The 18,913-nt window shown below is 48.7% G+C and overlaps 3 protein-coding genes across 3 annotated transcripts in view; 1 reads left to right on the forward strand and 2 right to left on the reverse strand.

The window, feature by feature from the left end:
• LOC140381538 (uncharacterized) overlaps positions 1-7,235 on the forward strand; it is a 61,633-nt gene extending 54,398 nt beyond the window's left edge. Inside the window, exons 25-26 of the mRNA XM_072465603.1 lie at positions 485-590; positions 4,903-7,235. Of these exons, the coding sequence (XP_072321704.1) occupies positions 485-590; positions 4,903-5,061 (265 nt within the window). The 3' untranslated portion in view covers positions 5,062-7,235. The remainder of the gene's footprint in view (positions 1-484; positions 591-4,902) is intronic.
• Positions 1-18,913, reverse strand: part of LOC140381488 (retinal cone rhodopsin-sensitive cGMP 3',5'-cyclic phosphodiesterase subunit gamma-like) — a 455,783-nt gene that overhangs the window by 387,025 nt on the left and 49,845 nt on the right. The window lies entirely within an intron of this gene.
• The window catches only part of LOC140380629 (glutamine synthetase-like), a 170,483-nt gene continuing 166,180 nt past the window's right edge, over positions 14,611-18,913 (reverse strand). The window contains exons 4-5 of the mRNA XM_072464491.1: positions 18,044-18,243; positions 14,611-14,932 (exon numbers count right to left, since the gene is read on the reverse strand). Coding sequence (XP_072320592.1) covers positions 14,611-14,932; positions 18,044-18,243 — 522 coding nt within the window. The remainder of the gene's footprint in view (positions 14,933-18,043; positions 18,244-18,913) is intronic.

Raw genomic sequence — 18,913 nt, forward strand, 5'->3', positions numbered from 1 at the left:
GCCTGAGGGGAGCGGCCTCCCTCGCCTCCTGCCTGAGGGGAGCGGCCTCCTGCCTGAGCGGCCTCCTGCCTGAGGGGAGCGGCCTCCTGCCTGAGCGGCCTCCTGCCTGAGGGGAGCGGCCTCCCTCGCCTCCTGCCTGAGGGGAGCGGCCTCCTGCCTGAGTGGCCTCCTGCCTGAGGGGAGCGGCCTCCTGCCTGAGCGGCCTCCTGCCTGAGGGGAGCGGCCTCCTGCCTGAGCGGCCTCCTGCCTGAGGGGAGCGGCCTCCTGCCTGAGGGGAGCGGCCTCCTGCCTGAGGGGCGGGGCCTCCTGCCTGAGGGGCGGGGCTCAGAGTCAGAGACGTACAGGTCCTGCAGAGATGCAAACATGATTTGTTTGCATCTGTCTCTGGTTCTGAGCTTCGATCGCTCTTGTTTGGTCCTGGATTATTCTTTGTGTATTTTATTGAACCTGTCGGACTCTGACTTAAACGTTTGTGTGAGTCCAGGCTTCAGTCTCGAGACGCTCCGAGAGACTTCAGCATCGACATGGAGGCGGAGGACGAGTGGGACGCCGTGAGTCTGGACCCCAGCCAGCCGCTCCTCACCAGGAAGGTACGAGCCCGGACACTTCCTCTTACCAAACTACTACGAGTACTACACAGATCACTTTAACCAGAGTAGCACAGGAGTGAAGTGTCCCCTCTGTCCCCTCTGTCCCCTCTGTCCCCTCTGAACCCTCTGTCCCCTCTGAACCCTCTGTCCCCTCTGTCCCCTCTGAACCCTCTGTCCCCTCTGTCCCCTCTGTCCCCTCTGACCTCTCTGAACCCTCTGAACCCTCTGTCCCCTCTGAACCCTCTGTCCCCTCTGACCTCTCTGACCTCTCTGACCTCTCTGTCCCCTCTGTCCCCTCTGACCTCTCTGACCTCTCTGTCCCCTCTGTCCCCTCTGAACCCTCTGTCCTCTCTGAACCCTCTGTCCCCTCTGTCCCCTCTGAACCCTCTGTCCCCTCTGACCTCTCTGTCCCCTCTGTCCCCTCTGAACCCTCTGTCCCCTCTGAACCCTCTGTCCCCTCTGAACCCTCTGTCCCCTCTGAACCCTCTGAACCCTCTGTCCCCTCTGAACCCTCTGAACCCTCTGTCCCCTCTGACCTCTCTGTCCCCTCTGACCTCTCTGTCCCCTCTGACCTCTCTGTCCCCTCTGAACCCTCTGTCCCCTCTGAACCCTCTGTCCCCTCTGAACCCTCTGAACCCTCTGTCCCCTCTGTCCCCTCTGACCTCTCTGTCCCCTCTGTCCCCTCTGACCTCTCTGACCTCTCTGACCTCTCTGACCTCTCTGTCCCCTCTGACCTCTCTGTCCCCTCTGAACCCTCTGTCCCCTCTGAACCCTCTGTCCCCTCTGAACCCTCTGAACCCTCTGTCCCCTCTGTCCCCTCTGACCTCTCTGTCCCCTCTGTCCCCTCTGACCTCTCTGACCTCTCTGACCTCTCTGTCCCCTCTGAACCCTCTGTCCCCTCTGAACCCTCTGTCCCCTCTGACCTCTCTGAACCCTCTGAACCCTCTGTCCCCTCTGACCTCTCTGTCCCCTCTGACCTCTCTGAACCCTCTGAACCCTCTGTCCCCTCTGTCCCCTCTGAACCCTCTGTCCCCTCTGAACCCTCTGAACCCTCTGTCCCCTCTGAACCCTCTGTCCCCTCTGAACCCTCTGCCCCCTCTGAACCCTCTGTCCCCTCTGAACCCTCTGTCCCCTCTGCCCCCTCTGAACCCTCTGTCCCCTCTGAACCCTCTGTCCCCTCTGACCTCTCTGTCCCCTCTGACCTCTCTGAACCCTCTGTCCCCTCTGAACCCTCTGTCCCCTCTGAACCCTCTGTCCCCTCTGAACCCTCTGTCCCCTCTGTCCCCTCTGAACCCTCTGTCCCCTCTGTCCCCTCTGACCTCTCTGTCCCCTCTGACCTCTCTGTCCCCTCTGACCTCTCTGTCCCCTCTGAACCCTCTGTCCCCTCTGAACCCTCTGAACCCTCTGTCCCCTCTGACCTCTCTGTCCCCTCTGTCCCCTCTGACCTCTCTGACCTCTCTGAACCCTCTGTCCCCTCTGAACCCTCTGTCCCCTCTGACCTCTCTGTCCCCTCTGACCTCTCTGAACCCTCTGTCCCCTCTGAACCCTCTGTCCCCTCTGAACCCTCTGTCCCCTCTGAACCCTCTGTCCCCTCTGTCCCCTCTGAACCCTCTGTCCCCTCTGTCCCCTCTGACCTCTCTGTCCCCTCTGACCTCTCTGTCCCCTCTGACCTCTCTGTCCCCTCTGAACCCTCTGTCCCCTCTGAACCCTCTGAACCCTCTGTCCCCTCTGACCTCTCTGTCCCCTCTGTCCCCTCTGAACCCTCTGTCCCCTCTGTCCCCTCTGAACCCTCTGTCCCCTCTGAACCCTCTGTCCCCTCTGAACCCTCTGTCCCCTCTGAACCCTCTGTCCCCTCTGAACCCTCTGTCCCCTCTGTCCCCTCTGAACCCTCTGAACCCTCTGTCCCCTCTGAACCCTCTGTCCCCTCTGTCCCCTCTGAACCCTCTGTCCCCTCTGTCCCCTCTGAACCCTCTGAACCCTCTGTCCCCTCTGTCCCCTCTGAACCCTCTGAACCCTCTGTCCCCTCTGTCCCCTCTGACCTCTCTGTCCCCTCTGTCCCCTCTGACCTCTCTGACCTCTCTGTCCCCTCTGTCCCCTCTGACCTCTCTGACCTCTCTGAACCCTCTGAACCCTCTGAACCCTCTGAACCCTCTGTCCCCTCTGTCCCCTCTGTCCCCTCTGAACCCTCTGTCCCCTCTGAACCCTCTGTCCCCTCTGACCTCTCTGTCCCCTCTGACCTCTCTGAACCCTCTGAACCCTCTGAACCCTCTGTCCCCTCTGAACCCTCTGTCCCCTCTGAACCCTCTGTCCTCTCTGAACCCTCTGAACCCTCTGTCCCCTCTGTCCCCTCTGAACCCTCTGTCCCCTCTGTCCCCTCTGAACCCTCTGTCCCCTCTGAACCCTCTGTCCCCTCTGAACCCTCTGTCCCCTCTGAACCCTCTGAACCCTCTGTCCCCTCTGTCCCCTCTGTCCCCTCTGAACCCTCTGTCCCCTCTGTCCCCTCTGACCTCTCTGTCCCCTCTGACCTCTCTGAACCCTCTGAACCCTCTGTCCCCTCTGTCCCCTCTGAACCCTCTGTCCCCTCTGAACCCTCTGAACCCTCTGTCCCCTCTGAACCCTCTGTCCCCTCTGTCCCCTCTGAACCCTCTGCCCCCTCTGAACCCTCTGAACCCTCTGTCCCCTCTGCCCCCTCTGAACCCTCTGTCCCCTCTGAACCCTCTGTCCCCTCTGACCTCTCTGTCCCCTCTGACCTCTCTGAACCCTCTGTCCCCTCTGAACCCTCTGTCCCCTCTGAACCCTCTGTCCCCTCTGTCCCCTCTGAACCCTCTGTCCCCTCTGTCCCCTCTGACCTCTCTGTCCCCTCTGACCTCTCTGTCCCCTCTGACCTCTCTGTCCCCTCTGAACCCTCTGTCCCCTCTGAACCCTCTGTCCCCTCTGTCCCCTCTGACCTCTCTGTCCCCTCTGTCCCCTCTGACCTCTCTGACCTCTCTGAACCCTCTGTCCCCTCTGAACCCTCTGTCCCCTCTGAACCCTCTGTCCCCTCTGAACCCTCTGTCCCCTCTGAACCCTCTGTCCCCTCTGAACCCTCTGTCCCCTCTGTCCCCTCTGAACCCTCTGAACCCTCTGTCCCCTCTGAACCCTCTGTCCCCTCTGTCCCCTCTGAACCCTCTGTCCCCTCTGTCCCCTCTGAACCCTCTGAACCCTCTGTCCCCTCTGTCCCCTCTGAACCCTCTGTCCCCTCTGTCCCCTCTGACCTCTCTGTCCCCTCTGTCCCCTCTGTCCCCTCTGACCTCTCTGACCTCTCTGTCCCCTCTGTCCCCTCTGACCTCTCTGACCTCTCTGAACCCTCTGAACCCTCTGAACCCTCTGTCCCCTCTGTCCCCTCTGAACCCTCTGTCCCCTCTGAACCCTCTGTCCCCTCTGACCTCTCTGTCCCCTCTGTCCCCTCTGAACCCTCTGTCCCCTCTGAACCCTCTGTCCCCTCTGAACCCTCTGAACCCTCTGTCCCCTCTGAACCCTCTGTCCCCTCTGTCCCCTCTGAACCCTCTGTCCCCTCTGAACCCTCTGTCCCCTCTGTCCTCTCTGAACCCTCTGTCCCCTCTGAACCCTCTGTCCCCTCTGTCCTCTCTGAACCCTCTGTCCCCTCTGAACCCTCTGTCCCCTCTGAACCCTCTGTCCCCTCTGTCCCCTCTGTCCCCTCTGTCCCCTCTGAACCCTCTGTCCCCTCTGCCCCCTCTGAACCCTCTGTCCCCTCTGAACCCTCTGTCCCCTCTGCCCCCTCTGAACCCTCTGTCCCCTCTGCCCCCTCTGAACCCTCTGTCCCCTCTGAACCCTCTGTCCCCTCTGTCCTCTCTGAACCCTCTGTCCCCTCTGAACCCTCTGTCCCCTCTGCCCCCTCTGAACCCTCTGTCCCCTCTGTCCCCTCTGTCCCCTCTGAACCCTCTGTCCCCTCTGAACCCTCTGTCCCCCCTGAACCCTCTGTCCCCTCTGTCCCCTCTGAACCCTCTGTCCCCTCTGAACCCTCTGTCCCCTCTGAACCCTCTGTCCCCTCTGTCCTCTCTGAACCCTCTGTCCCCTCTGAACCCTCTGTCCCCTCTGCCCCCTCTGAACCCTCTGTCCCCTCTGAACCCTCTGTCCCCTCTGTCCCCTCTGAACCCTCTGTCCCCTCTGAACCCTCTGTCCCCTCTGCCCCCTCTGAACCCTCTGTCCCCTCTGAACCCTCTGTCCCCTCTGAACCCTCTGTCCCCTCTGTTCCCTCTGTCCCCTCTGTCCCCTCTGAACCCTCTGAACCCTCTGACCTCTCTGACCTCAGGTCCGTGGCTCGGTGCTGTTCTGCCGACAGTGGCTCCGCGGCAGGAGTTTGTATTTCTCCAGGATCCTGAGGTCTCGGACTCGGGCGCCGTACTTGTTCATGGGTTACCTGCTCGCTCTGCACGTGCTGCTGCTGCTGTGCCTCACTGGGGCCCTCTAGTGGACACATCTGCACGTATCTACACCAAACACCAAACACCACAGCCTCAGAAAGTCCACATTAGTCTGACTCATTCAGTATTGACCTGCAGTTTTGTCAGTTTAACGAGTTTAAATCCACGTAGTTATGTTATTGTACGTCTCAGTTTATTAAAATGTATTTACACGTAAAGAACTGTCTGCGGAGTAAGAAAACATTTAATAAAAACACTGACAATCAGGCAACTTAGAAATAAAAAGCCCTTCAAAACTGCTCATTTTTCCAGTTTCAGGTTCACTATTGTCACGAATACGTTTTTGGTCATTTTAATGCAATTTAAAAGTGTAAAATATTGTAATAAGATTTCCTGTAATGCTGCTTTTTACAGTGACATTACAACTACATGTCATTAATATCATGTTATTTGCCTGATATTACACATGTATTAATAATATTGAACTGTATTTTGTTGCTGGTTTGGGGTCGTCTGCCTGAACTGACCATTTTGCACATGAAAAATCCGATGCTGAGTTTGAACTATGCACTACGCTTTGTACCACCAGGGGGCGACGCACTGACACTACAGCAGCTTCTGGGCTTTTATTTCAACTATAAACTATCAACTATATTTTCTCTCTCACACTTTGAATTGAACTGCGAACATGAAAACTTCAGATTTCATCCAAAAATCCTAAACCTTTTCGTTGGAAGTTCTAACCCTGAGAAAACATGTTTGAATTGTTTTTATTCAAACTTTCAGTGGCTGAATTTTGCAGTGTACATTTTTTATGTGTTTTTCTCCGTTTAAAATGTCAAGATTAAAAATTCACCTTTAAAATATTCAGTTTAGAGCGACACCAATATCCCAGGGCGACCAATCAAATCTAAAGTTACAACTATAAGTACATTGTTCTGAAATATATCCGTGTTTCCCCCTCACTTCTGATGCTGCAGCCTCTACAGGCGCTGAGCGGTACTGCAGGAAGCTCAGGTCTTCTTCTCCTGCAGCTGCTCAGTCTGTGGGCGTGTTCAGAAGCCCGTTCATGCTCCGCCCTCTAACATGAGCTTTTAGAGCCAGAGCAGACCCTAACTGAGCATGTGCAGAGGAGAAGAGAAGCTCTAACTGAGCATGTGCAGAGGAGAAGTGAAGCTCTAACTGAGCATGTGCAGAGGAGAAGTGAAGCTCTAACTGAGCATGTGCAGAGGAGAAGAGAAGCTCTAACTGAGCATGTGCAGAGGAGAAGCTCTAACCTCTAAGGCTCTGTTCACAGACGTTGGTCATTTAACACCGAGCTCTGATCCGTCCTGAATTGGTCAGTGACATGAGACCGTTCAGTCCCTCCTGCAGGTAGTTTAAAGGTAGTTTAGCTCAGTAGGATGGGCAGGAGAACGGACTGTTTCTATATTTATTATGCCTCAAAATTAGCATTAGCATTAGCATTGACGCACAAACGGGAGAAGTTTTCAGCTCCTTTGTAAAGTCTTTCTGCTGTTCATCGCCTGATCTGGAAGTATTTGTTCATATTATCATAGCGTGACGCGACGGATAGTTTTGGATGAGACGCTAACACAGAGCTAGCTAGCGGCGCAGTGCACAGACTGAACGCCTCGCATTGACCCCTCCTTTAGACTTTAAAACAAATGTATTTTGTATTTCCTTTTCAAACAGAGAAAAACACATTTTAAACGGCCAAATTTGATATTTAAAATGGACAAAAAGTCAAGATAATTTTTTTTTATTTCAGGGTTAAATCATTCCAAGTAAGAAATTCAGCAGCGTTTAAATGTCTAAATATGATGAAAAAAGTTATTTTCCATGTGAACATGTGCTTTATTTAATCCGTAAATTGTAAAATAAAACCTGTTTCGACGTCATTAAATACACTAAGAAAAGTTATGAAATGATTGCAGTTAAAACCTCTAGATTTTGAGTCAGATTTAAAGGCATTAACCTGGAATCAGATTTTCAGATTGTGAGGTGTTGATCTCTGGCTCTGAATGTAAATACGTTTGTGGTGGTGACTGTACATATCTGATCGTAAAGAGACCGGCTTTGCTTTGTAAATATGAAAAATGAGAATTATTTATGAAAACTGCTGATGGAGGCGCGTTTTGCCTGTGTTTTTCACCAGTCGGAGCGTCGAGGACAAATCAGTGCAATAATGAAACCTGCCATAATAAATACATGATTTGGACTCGTTTTGTGTCATTTATGATCATGTTTATACGGTTTATGTCACAGCTTTATTCCAACAAGGGTTTAATTCATAATTTGCCTCGAAATCCTTCAAACGAAACTCCATAATGACGACGTGAAAGAAGGTGGTTGGAATTCTTTGCAAATGTATTAGATATAAAAACCCAAATAATTCCTTGTACATAAGTATCCACACTTTGAAGATCACACTCTGTTCATGGACACGTTCTTCTGCAGAAGCTCCTCAGTCTCAGTCTTCAGCCTCATGAAGTGTATGAAATGTGCTCTACAAAGTGCTTCAAACAACAGGGAAAATGCATTAAAATCACAAAGAACTCGAACAGAAATACAATAACATTAACGAAATAAAAATAGAACATTTCTCTAAAGAAAGCACCTTTTAAACTTATTCAAATTAAAAGGTCTATTTTTAAGCTAACATTTTTAAAGGTGCAGGGTACTACCTCAAAATAGGGGGCCTCCTGCTGGTGCCAGAGTCAGGACCAAACATGGACCGGCCTCCTGCTGGTGCCAGAGTCAGGACCAAACATGGACCGGCCTCCTGCTGGTGCCAGAGTCAGGACTAAACATGGACCGGCCTCCTGCTGGTGCCAGAGTCAGGACTAAACATGGACCGGCCTCCTGCTGGTGCCAGAGTCAGGACTAAACATGGACCGGCCTCCTGCTGGTCCCAGAGTCAGGACTAAACATGGACCGGCCTCCTGCTGGTGCCAGAGTCAGGACTAAACATGGACCGGCCTCCTGTTGGTGCCAGAGTCAGGACTAAACATGGACCGGCCTCCTGCTGGTGCCAGAGTCAGGACTAAACATGGACCGGCCTCCTGCTGGTGCCAGAGTCAGGACTAAACATGGACCGGCCTCCTGCTGGTGCCAGAGTCAGGACTAAACATGGACCGGCCTCCTGCTGGTGCCAGAGTCAGGACTAAACATGGACCGGCCTCCTGCTGGTGCCAGAGTCAGGACTAAACATGGACCGGCCTCCTGCTGGTGCCAGAGTCGGGACTAAACGTGGACCGGCCTCCTGCTGGTGCCAGAGTCAGGACTAAACGTGGACCGGCCTCCTGCTGGTGCCAGAGTCAGGACTAAACGTGGACCGGCCTCCTGCTGGTGCCAGAGTCAGGACTAAACGTGGACCGGCCTCCTGCTGGTGCCAGAGTCAGGTCTAAACATGGACCGGCCTCCTGCTGGTGCCAGAGTCAGGACTAAACATGGACCGGCCTCCTGCTGGTGCCAGAGTCAGGACTAAACATGGACCGGCCTCCTGCTGGTGCCAGAGTCAGGACTAAACATGGACCGGCCTCCTGCTGGTGCCAGAGTCAGGACTAAACATGGACCGGCCTCCTGCTGGTGCCAGAGTCAGGACTAAACATGGACCGGCCCCCTGCTGGTGCCAGAGTCAGGACTAAACATGGAGCGGCCTCCTGCTGGTGCCAGAGTCAGGACTAAACATGGACCGGCCTCCTGCTGGTGCCAGAGTCAGGACTAAACATGGACCGGCCTCCTGCTGGTGCCAGAGTCAGGACTAAACATGGACCGGCCTCCTGCTGGTGCCAGAGTCAGGACTAAACATGGAGCGGCCTCCTGCTGGTGCCAGAGTCAGGACTAAACATGGACCGGCCTCCTGCTGGTGCCAGAGTCAGGACTAAACATGGACCGGCCTCCTGCTGGTGCCAGAGTCAGGACTAAACATGGACCGGCCTCCTGCTGGTGCCAGAGTCAGGACTAAACATGGACCGGCCTCCTGCTGGTGCCAGAGTCAGGACTAAACATGGACCGGCCTCCTGCTGGTGCCAGAGTCAGGACTAAACATGGACCGGCCTCCTGCTGGTGCCAGAGTCAGGACTAAACATGGAGCGGCCTCCTGCTGGTGCCAGAGTCAGGACTAAACATGGACCGGCCTCCTGCTGGTGCCAGAGTCAGGACTAAACATGGACCGGCCTCCTGCTGGTGCCAGAGTCAGGACTAAACATGGACCGGCCTCCTGCTGGTGCCAGAGTCAGGACTAAACATGGACCGGCCTCCTGCTGGTGCCAGAGTCAGGACTAAACATGGGGAATCTGTGTTTCAGTTTTATGCAGCTAAAATCTGGAACATTCTTCCTGAAGATGTGAGACAGTTTTGTTTAGCTGCTCTTATGATTGAAAGGATTTTTCTTTGCACTCTTCTTTTTTATGTCTTAAATTATGTACACGTTACTCTTTTTTTTTTGTGACATTTTAAATACTAAAATATGTATAGTACCCTACACCTTTAAATTTTAGCTTAAAAATAGCACCTTTTAAATGTATTCAAATTAAAAGGTCTTTCTTTAGAGAAATTCTCTACAATTCTAAAACTGCTGATTAGATACGATCGCATACGGAGAATGTGGTCTGATAAATTTGGATTTGGCTAGGTGTTTTTTATTTTTTATTCAGTTCATTTTATTGTATTTCTGTTTCTGTAATTTCTTTGTGATTTGAATGCATTTTTCCTGCTGTGAAGCACTTTGAATTGCCTTGTGTATGAAATGTGCAACACAAATAAACTTGCCTTCTGCGTTGGAGCACTTGTATGATGTGCTGTATCATGTAAGCTAATGTTAGCCTAGCCTTAGCTCCACATACATTACTTGTAAGTATGTGTGTGTATACAAGGAGTTTTATTCTAAATGGCCCTGTTATTGTTGCACAGGGCAGGAGCCCTATGCTGGGCTTCTGTTTGATGGCGAGCTAGATGAATGGCCCTGGAGCGCACAACATTCCTGAACTGGTCTACATTGCCATGGTCTGTAGGAGGCGCTGCAGCCTGTCCTTATTCTCCCACCTACTCGTGTCAACGACACCACTCCATAACCTGGACCTCAGGACACTGCGCTTACAATCATTTCACTAAAACCCTAAGCTCTAAAAGGACATTTGTGTGGTGTGTTGTGGAGTTGTATTCCACACCAGGAAACAGTTTGACTAAGTCCACTAATGTCACTTGCTATCGTGTCTGAATCATTCTGGATTCTTTAATTTACCATTTGGAACCAGTATTATTTTAAGCTGCAGTTTTGTACGTGTCTTGCTTTTCACTTTCTTTTGAACAAAACACATTTATAACTCAATACTCTTTGTCGAGTGTTTTCTTACTGATCCTTGCCCTCCAGGAGCTGTTCTTAACCTTCTGTACCGAGCCTACCTATCGTCATCCCATGTGTCACCAACTTATTACATAGTACTGGGCTCAGATTAAGGAGTTTCCCTTGTACAGCAGCAGCTGCTTAACAATCCGTTAATTTTTTCGAATTTATATAGCAATTTGATAATGTATTTGCAAACATTTTATTTAAAAAAAAAAAAAAACTTAAATTCACTTTTAAACACTTTTTAAACATTTTTTTCAAAATAAAACAGAAAACTTTCAAATAAAATGAGTTGTTGAACATATTAATTAACACCAAGTCAGATGACCTTATTTACAACTTTCTTTCATATCATCATCATCATCAGATGACTAATTGCAGGAGTCTCATTTACATACTAATTGTCATTATACTCACAAAGAATATGTGTTTAGCTTCTGATGGAAAAATAAAGATTCCTGTGGCGTCCATCATGGTGTATTTATTGTGTTATTCAAATTGTACCGCTCTATTTATTTATTCCAGCTATAAAACGTTTCCATTTTTCGTTTTGCTATTTGATGACGGCCCCTAAGCACTCGTCTCAGCTCCGGCTGCATTTTCGGATCAGTGTAATTCGCTGCGCCAAAAATACGTATCTGATTGTTAAAAACGAGATTGAGTCACTTGGCAGTGTAAATAAATTATAGTTTTTTGGCAGTGAATGATCTGCAAAGACTTTTGCATTTAGGAACTATTGACCTCGGAAGTCCCAATCTGTGACGCTAACTTTACCGCACGTGGCTCCTCCCACTTTCAGACTCGATCTGAGCAGCAGCGGGACTCGTCAAGTCAACACAGCGTCCTACATGTGTCATGCCGTTATTGACGATCGATCAGTACTTTTAGGCGCTTTGGTTATACAATTATACACACATTTTTGTATCGCAAAAGCTGCGATACAAACACACTTTTTTCTGACGAATGCATCGCATTTGAGAGAAATTGCGTTGCATTTTGCGATGCAATACCGCTTATTCTGAACCCTGTAGTATTACCAAACACTGGCGAGCTAGCCAGGAGGGCAGTTGGTGCAGTATGTTCAAGTTGCCGTTATGGATGCTTTTCATACTCTTGCTATTAAAATCCCAACACGGTTCTAGTGGCCACTGATTCTTCATTTTGTGAGATTATAAAATCTCTTGGGAAATGTGGAGAAATTAATCGCAATATCACTATTAATGAAACTGAATCTGAATTGCGTCTCCGTTACCGTATGCCTAAACATCAGAGACGGGCAACACATTCAGCATTGAAAGTCTATCTGAACCACCAAGCCTTTCACCACATCCTGCTTCATCTTCCTGGAGTGAGCTCTGGTCTCAGATCTCAGTCTCTTCTCAGGTGCATCCTTTCTTCATCTTCAGTCACTTACGCGATGGTGGTTTTGTGGTTCCTCTCAGACTAAGCAAAGCAAGCATTTCCTCGTCACACCACTTCCTAGAATAAGCACACTACCGCTTCCACGTACAACACTACTGCTTCCACGTACAACATTACCGCTTCCACGTACAACACTACTGTTTCCACGTACAACACTACCGCTTCCACGTACAACACTACTGTTTCCACGTACAACACTACTGCTTCCACGTACAACACTACTGCTTCCACGTACAACACTACTGCTTCCACGTACAACACTACTGTTTCCACGTACAACACTACTGCTTCCACGTACAACACTACTGTTTCCACGTACAACACTACTGTTTCCACGTACAACACTACTGCTTCCACGTACAACATTACCGCTTCCACGTACAACACTACTGCTTCCACGTACAACACTACTGTTTCCACGTACAACACTACTGTTTCCACGTACAACACTACTGTTTCCACGTACAACACTACTGCTTCCACGTACAACACTACTGCTTCCACGTACAACACTACTGTTTCCACGTACAACATTACTGCTTCCACGTACAACACTACTGTTTCCACGTACAACACTACTGTTTCCACGTACAACATTACTGTTTCCACGTACAACACTACTGTTTCCACGTACAACACTACTGTTTCCACGTACAACACTACTGTTTCCACGTACAACACTACTGTTTCCACGTACAACACTACTGTTTCCACGTACAACACTACTGCTTCCACGTACAACACTACTGTTTCCACGTACAACATTACTGCTTCCACGTACAACACTACTGCTTCCACGTACAACACTACTGTTTCCACGTACAACACTACTGCTTCCACGTACAACACTACTGTTTCCACGTACAACACTACTGTTTCCACGTACAACACTACTTTTTCCACGTACAACACTACTGTTTCCACGTACAACACTACTGTTTCCACGTACAACACTACTGCTTCCACGTACAACACTACTGCTTCCACGTACAACACTACCGCTTCCACGTACAACACTACTGCTTCCACGTACAACACTACTGTTTCCACGTACAACACTACTGCTTCCACGTACAACACTACCGCTTCCACGTACAACACTACTGCTTCCACGTACAACACTACTGCTTCCACGTACAACATTACCGCTTCCACGTACAACACTACTGTTTCCACGTACAACACTACTGTTTCCACGTACAACATTACCGCTTCCACGTACAACACTACTGTTTCCACGTACAACACTACTGTTTCCACGTACAACACTACTGTTTCCACGTACAACACTACTGCTTCCACGTACAACATTACCGCTTCCACGTACAACACTACTGCTTCCACGTACAACACTACTGTTTCCACGTACAACACTACTGTTTCCACGTACAACACTACTGCTTCCACGTACAACACTACTGTTTCCACGTACAACACTACTGCTTCCACGTACAACACTACTGTTTCCACGTACAACACTACTGTTTCCACGTACAACACTACCGTTTCCACGTACAACACTACTGCTTCCACGTACAACACTACTGCTTCCACGTACAACACTACCGCTTCCACGTACAACACTACTGCTTCCACGTACAACACTACTGCTTCCACGTACAACACTACTGTTTCCACGTACAACACTACTGCTTCCACGTACAACACTACTGTTTCCACGTACAACACTACTGTTTCCACGTACAACACTACTGCTTCCACGTACAACACTACTGCTTCCACGTACAACACTACTGTTTCCACTTTGCAGTTTCACAGGTGAGTGCAGGCCAAAACCAGTCCCAGGATGTTGGACAGAATGTTATCAAGGAGGTTCCGCCCGCCGGGCTTACGCAGCTTAGAGTTCTGTGAATATTAACCTAACTATTGTCATGCATTATATTATAGTTCTGTATCATATTTATCAAATGGCACACAATGTTCTTACAGTGTACTTTATCATTATCTGTGAACTGGTACAAACAATCTTAAAGCTGATGTCATGCCACTATCTCAGACCTTAAGCAATAGCGATATAAACTACATAAAACAAAGTTAAAACTGTGGAAGAAGCTCAGCTGCAGACTAACAACATGCTACTGTTTTGCCTGTTTACATCAAATAAAGACCTTGAACGATCCTCACCTCTCGTAGTCTGTTACAGACTAAACTTCAACATTTCTCTAGATCCGCAGATTGAGAATGAAATAGATGAAAGTCGAAAACGTATCCTGATGATTTCAACTGAACATTTTTCTATGAGAGAACACTTTTAGATGAATGAGGGATTACACCGTCGGCAGGAGAATTTTTAATTTGATTTCAAATGTGCTCTCTTCTTTTCAATTCAATTCATTTTTGTTACGCGCAAAATCCCAACAACAGTTGCCTCTGAGAGCGAGAGTGAATAACGGATTAAACAATGTCCGTGGGGACGAGGGACGATGTCCCGGAGTCCCCTGTCCTTAGACCCTCCTTCTCGACCAGGAAGAACTGCAAAAACCTCTTTGGGAAAAACCTATAAACCTGGAGGAGTTCCAGAATGAAGGAGAGATCTGACTCTCACAGACGAGAGAGAGACAGTTCTTTCAGTTCCCGTAATCTTGCTGCTCCATTTTTGGGCAAAAAGCCTTGCTTTACTGAAATTAAGGTATCAGGTTTATTGTCGAAGGATTTTTTAAACGTTCATTTACAACAATACAAGTTTACTCTGCCTCTATAACAAAACACAAAATACGTTTTAGTCTTGAATATTCACCAGTTACAATTAGGTTAGATAAATATGCTGACGAGTTTTACTCAAATACACTGAAACTTTAACTCAGACGGTGTTCTCTGACATCTGCTCCTCCAGCGTCTCCACACTAGGGGGCAGTAAGCAGGTCTGGACCAGGGCCTTGCAGACCAGGTAGGGGTCACAGTCTGCAGCAGGGCGTCGGTCCTCCAGGTAACCCCTCCCAGCCTGGCTCACGAGTCCAGGAATACGTACGCTGCACTTCCGTTTCGCGGTGGCCCAGGAGAACGTGTAGAAGTCAGAGTTCAACCCCACATTGTTCAGACGCTCCCGGTTCTCATCGCTGCCGTACACCTCCATGTGCTCGGCGTGCCGCTGGGCAAGACGCTCGATCGCTGCGTGAATGTGTCTGCGGAAAAACAAAACAAACAGGGCTTTCTTTATGGTGATTAATTAAATATATATATATATATATATATATATATATATATATATATATATATATATATATATATATATATATATATATATATATACAGAATTCCATAGAAGGCCTGAAACAGCCAGGTCCGAGTGGACAATGTTCTCAGCCTTCTTTGTCAATGTGGTACCAGTGGTCGTAAGGTCTCTGATGCTTGTCGCGGTTTCAATCTCTGACCCGGTGGTGGACACCAGAAGTCAGGGACGCTGTCGAGCTGAAAAAGGAGGCCTATCAAGTATTGTTTGCCTGTGGAACTCCTGAGGCAGTTGACAGGGAGTGACAGGCCAAGCAAGCCAAAGTTCATGCGGTCGCAGAGGCAAAAACCCTGGACTGGGAGGAGTTTGGAGTGGCCAGAGAGCTGTTGACCTCGACTGAGGATGTTGTTGGACATCGGAAGGACTATTTTGAGAATCTCCTCAATCCCACCTGGTCTTCTGCAGAGGAAGCAGAGACTGAGATTGTGGGCAAGCTCCAGGGGAGATCAGTATGTTAAACCTCTGGATGTGGTTGGACTGTCTGAGCTGACACGACTCTGCAATATCGCGTAACCCAGGCCTTATAAAACCACATCAAAATGATTGTTAAGAACCAATTGTGTATTTTCTTTTGACAAAACATGTAAATTTGACTTCCGGCTTTGGAGAGTGTAGTTTTATTTTGAAAAGCTACTTCCTGTTTAGCGTTTCGGCTGAATTAGCTTGACAGAAAAGACGCTAAAACGGCAGAAAGAAAAAAAGTTATCACGGAGCTAAATCAACAGTTTTTTTTGTATTAGCTACCCCTCTGAAGAGGCACAAGGTACGTTTTACGTTGCATTAAAGCACAATTCTTGTATTTTGTGTAACCAAAGCTCGTGTTATTTTAGTTTGGTGCTAAACACAGTTCATTGATGTGTATTTATTACAATGTCATATCAAGCTAACTTTTCCATTGTTTTGCTAAGGTGTAAGAGCATGGCATTTAGCATTTACACACTGTCTTTTTGTGTTTCTCAGCTCTTACGGTGTATTTGCAAGATTTACTGCCATCGTGTGGACATCAGAAATCATCAGTAAAGTGTCAACCTTCATTCAACTACTAAGTTGTATATTGTTAACTCTTCCGTCCGCTAACTGAGCGCTGCCGACGCTGGATTCTTGCTGAGCGAGTTATGTGGGATTTAGCGTTAACGTAAACATTTGTCGCAAAAGTCTGCTAGCATTTTGCACTTGTTGATTGGCGTTTAACCTTGTATTCATAAGCAATTACCATATTCACTGTCACAGGTGAATATGGACCAGTGGATTCAATCTGTCACTGCATCCAACAGATCAGTTTGTGGACCGGCCTCCTGCTGGTGCCAGAGGCCTCCTGCTGGTGCCAGAGGGCCTCCGGATGGTGCCAGAGGCCTCCTGCTGGTGCCAGAGGGCCTCCGGATGGTGCCAGAGGCCTCCTGCTGGTGCCAGAGGCCTCCTGCTGGTGCCAGAGGGCCTCCGGATGGTGCCAGAGGCCTCCTGCTGGTGCCAGAGGGCCTCCTGCTGGTGCCAGAGGCCTCCTGCTGGTGCCAGAGGGCCTCCGGATGGTGCCAGAGGCCTCCTGCTGGTGCCAGAGGGCCTCTTGCTGGTGCTAGAGTCAGTGTGTGGATGCAAAAACAACTTTCTCCAGCTGAACTCAGACAAGACTCAAATCATCGTCTTTGTCACAGAAACAAAGAGAAAGTGTTAGTCACCTCCAGAGTCTCTACAAAACCCAGTTAAAAATCTGGGGGTAAAAATTTCCTAAGACTTGAACTTTAACAGCCACATCAAATCAATAACATCAGCAGCTTTTTACCATCTAAAAAACATTGCCAAAATCAAAAGTATAGTGTCTAAACAGTGACTGGACAGTTCGTGGCGCTGTCATTCAGCTGGATCAAGGCGTAAATTTCCGAGCTCTATGGAGGAAGATTGCGTGATGTTAAAGTTATAATGCTTTCTCTTGACTTCGCTCTCTCAAACTGTAATCTTTATACTGTAGTGATGAGCAATCTGGAGACTGCTGTGTTTAGAAAGGAAAGAAACCAAGACCACACAAGGCCATAACGAGGGCTGCCCTTTGTCACCCATTATCCTCATGGACAGAATTTTTAAAAGGAAAAAGGTGGGGGAAATGAGTTTCCTCTGTAGGGCGGCTGGGCGCTCCCTTTAGGTACGTTCATATACAAAGGGTCAAAACGCGGCAGACGCCAGGCTGAACATTTGCACTAATTTGTGCAGCTTCTTTGATGTGTAAATTAGCGTGACTTTGTAGGCGTTGAGCGCTTGAGTGATTGCACGTACTAGTCTCTGCAATATTCAAGTTTCTGAGGCTGATGATGTTTTTTTTAATTATGGCAGGAACAGTGACATGCTCCCTGCTGCTAATAAAGACCAGATACTCTTATTTTATCCTGATGACCACGTTTTGCAGTAGGACTATAAACCTACAATCAGAGTTTACCCCAAGAGACAAGTTGTGTCTGTGGTGTGGAGGAAAAAGACACTTGGCTCATATCTAGTGTTCACAACACACTGGACTCATCCAAAGAAGCACAGACGGCGTCTCTGCATTAAATGCAGAACAATCTCTGCTTTTATGGATAAAATGGGCTTCTATATGGATAATGGATTTATTTTACAACTTGTGTGAACGCTCGGGGCTCTGGACACGCAGAGAGGAGGATAAAAGCTGTTTTCTTTTCTACTGGCTCCAAAATGGTGAGTCGCGTATGTTTCATCTTCTATTATTCTTTGCAAATTGAATTCATGTGTTAAGTGTAAATGGTGTATTCAAAATATTTATAAAGGCATTAAGAAATTGTGGACCTGGGATTTCTTAAAATTGAAAGTAAAATTTGGTCAAATAAAAGGATTCTTGTGATAATAGAGCAAAGAGGACTAACAGTTTTGAAGATGGCTCACAGGTAAGCAACATGTCAAGAAGGTAATAACATCTCCTAATTGATTTTCTTTAATAAAGAAGGTACATCTGTGGAAGCTGCATAGTGTCTTACCAGAGCATGAATGACTCTGTACTCACTTGATGCCTCCCTCGGCCCTCATGCTCTCTGTGCTGAAGTTCATGTGGCCTCCGTTGCACCAGCGTGGGTGTTTGATGGGCTTCGGGTGGAACAAGACAATGACTCCGAAGTCCTCACAGACTCTGTGGAGGATGTACCGGGCCATCCAGGCGTGGTCCCCCAGCTCCAGGCCTTCACAGGGGCCCACCTGGAACTCCCACTGGGACACAGATGGAAATGACCTGTTTAGCTCGACTCCCATGGGGCTTTTCTGTGTTGAGTTTACAGGTTGTCCCTGTATTTGGTTGGTCTTGATTAACCTTGAGCACATGCACAATAGGCCACTCCTCCAGCTACTTCTGACCAAACCTGGCTCAGGATCTGGAGAAGTGCACTACGGCCACCCACTGGTCCTGAGGTTCAACCCAGAGACACTGAAGCATGGGTCAGATGCAGAGGATACACGTCCTTCATGGACCATCTGCCTTGACCTTAAAGGTCCTCTTTTTTTATAGAGTCCGCCACCTGCATATGTCCAGAAAGCTTCCATGAAGGTCTAGAATGTTCCACAACATGGCACTAAAAGTATTTCTCTCCATGGTGACAATTAGGTGACCAAAACAACCCAAGATGCAATGCAGGTCTGTGGAGAGTTGACACTCACTCAAAGTAAGAATGTATGTTTTCTATGTATTTTGTATTTTGAGCAATTACTTAAAGAAATAATAGAGGATTTTTCACCGAGTTGAGAACTCAAGCGACTGTTAGTCCCTTTTTTTAAAAAATGCGCATGTGCACACTCACCACATTCACCCCCACCCTCCTGTTGTTTCCAAGAGGTCGCCTCCCATCAAACCTGGTGCAGAAGCACCAACAGCCTCGCTGGCACA

This window comes from Eucyclogobius newberryi, unplaced genomic scaffold, assembly GCF_026437365.1.
Source record: "Eucyclogobius newberryi isolate DKJ021-1_F unplaced genomic scaffold, fEucNew1.0.hap1 SCAF_5, whole genome shotgun sequence".
In the NCBI taxonomy this organism is placed as follows: domain Eukaryota; kingdom Metazoa; phylum Chordata; class Actinopteri; order Gobiiformes; family Gobiidae; genus Eucyclogobius; species Eucyclogobius newberryi.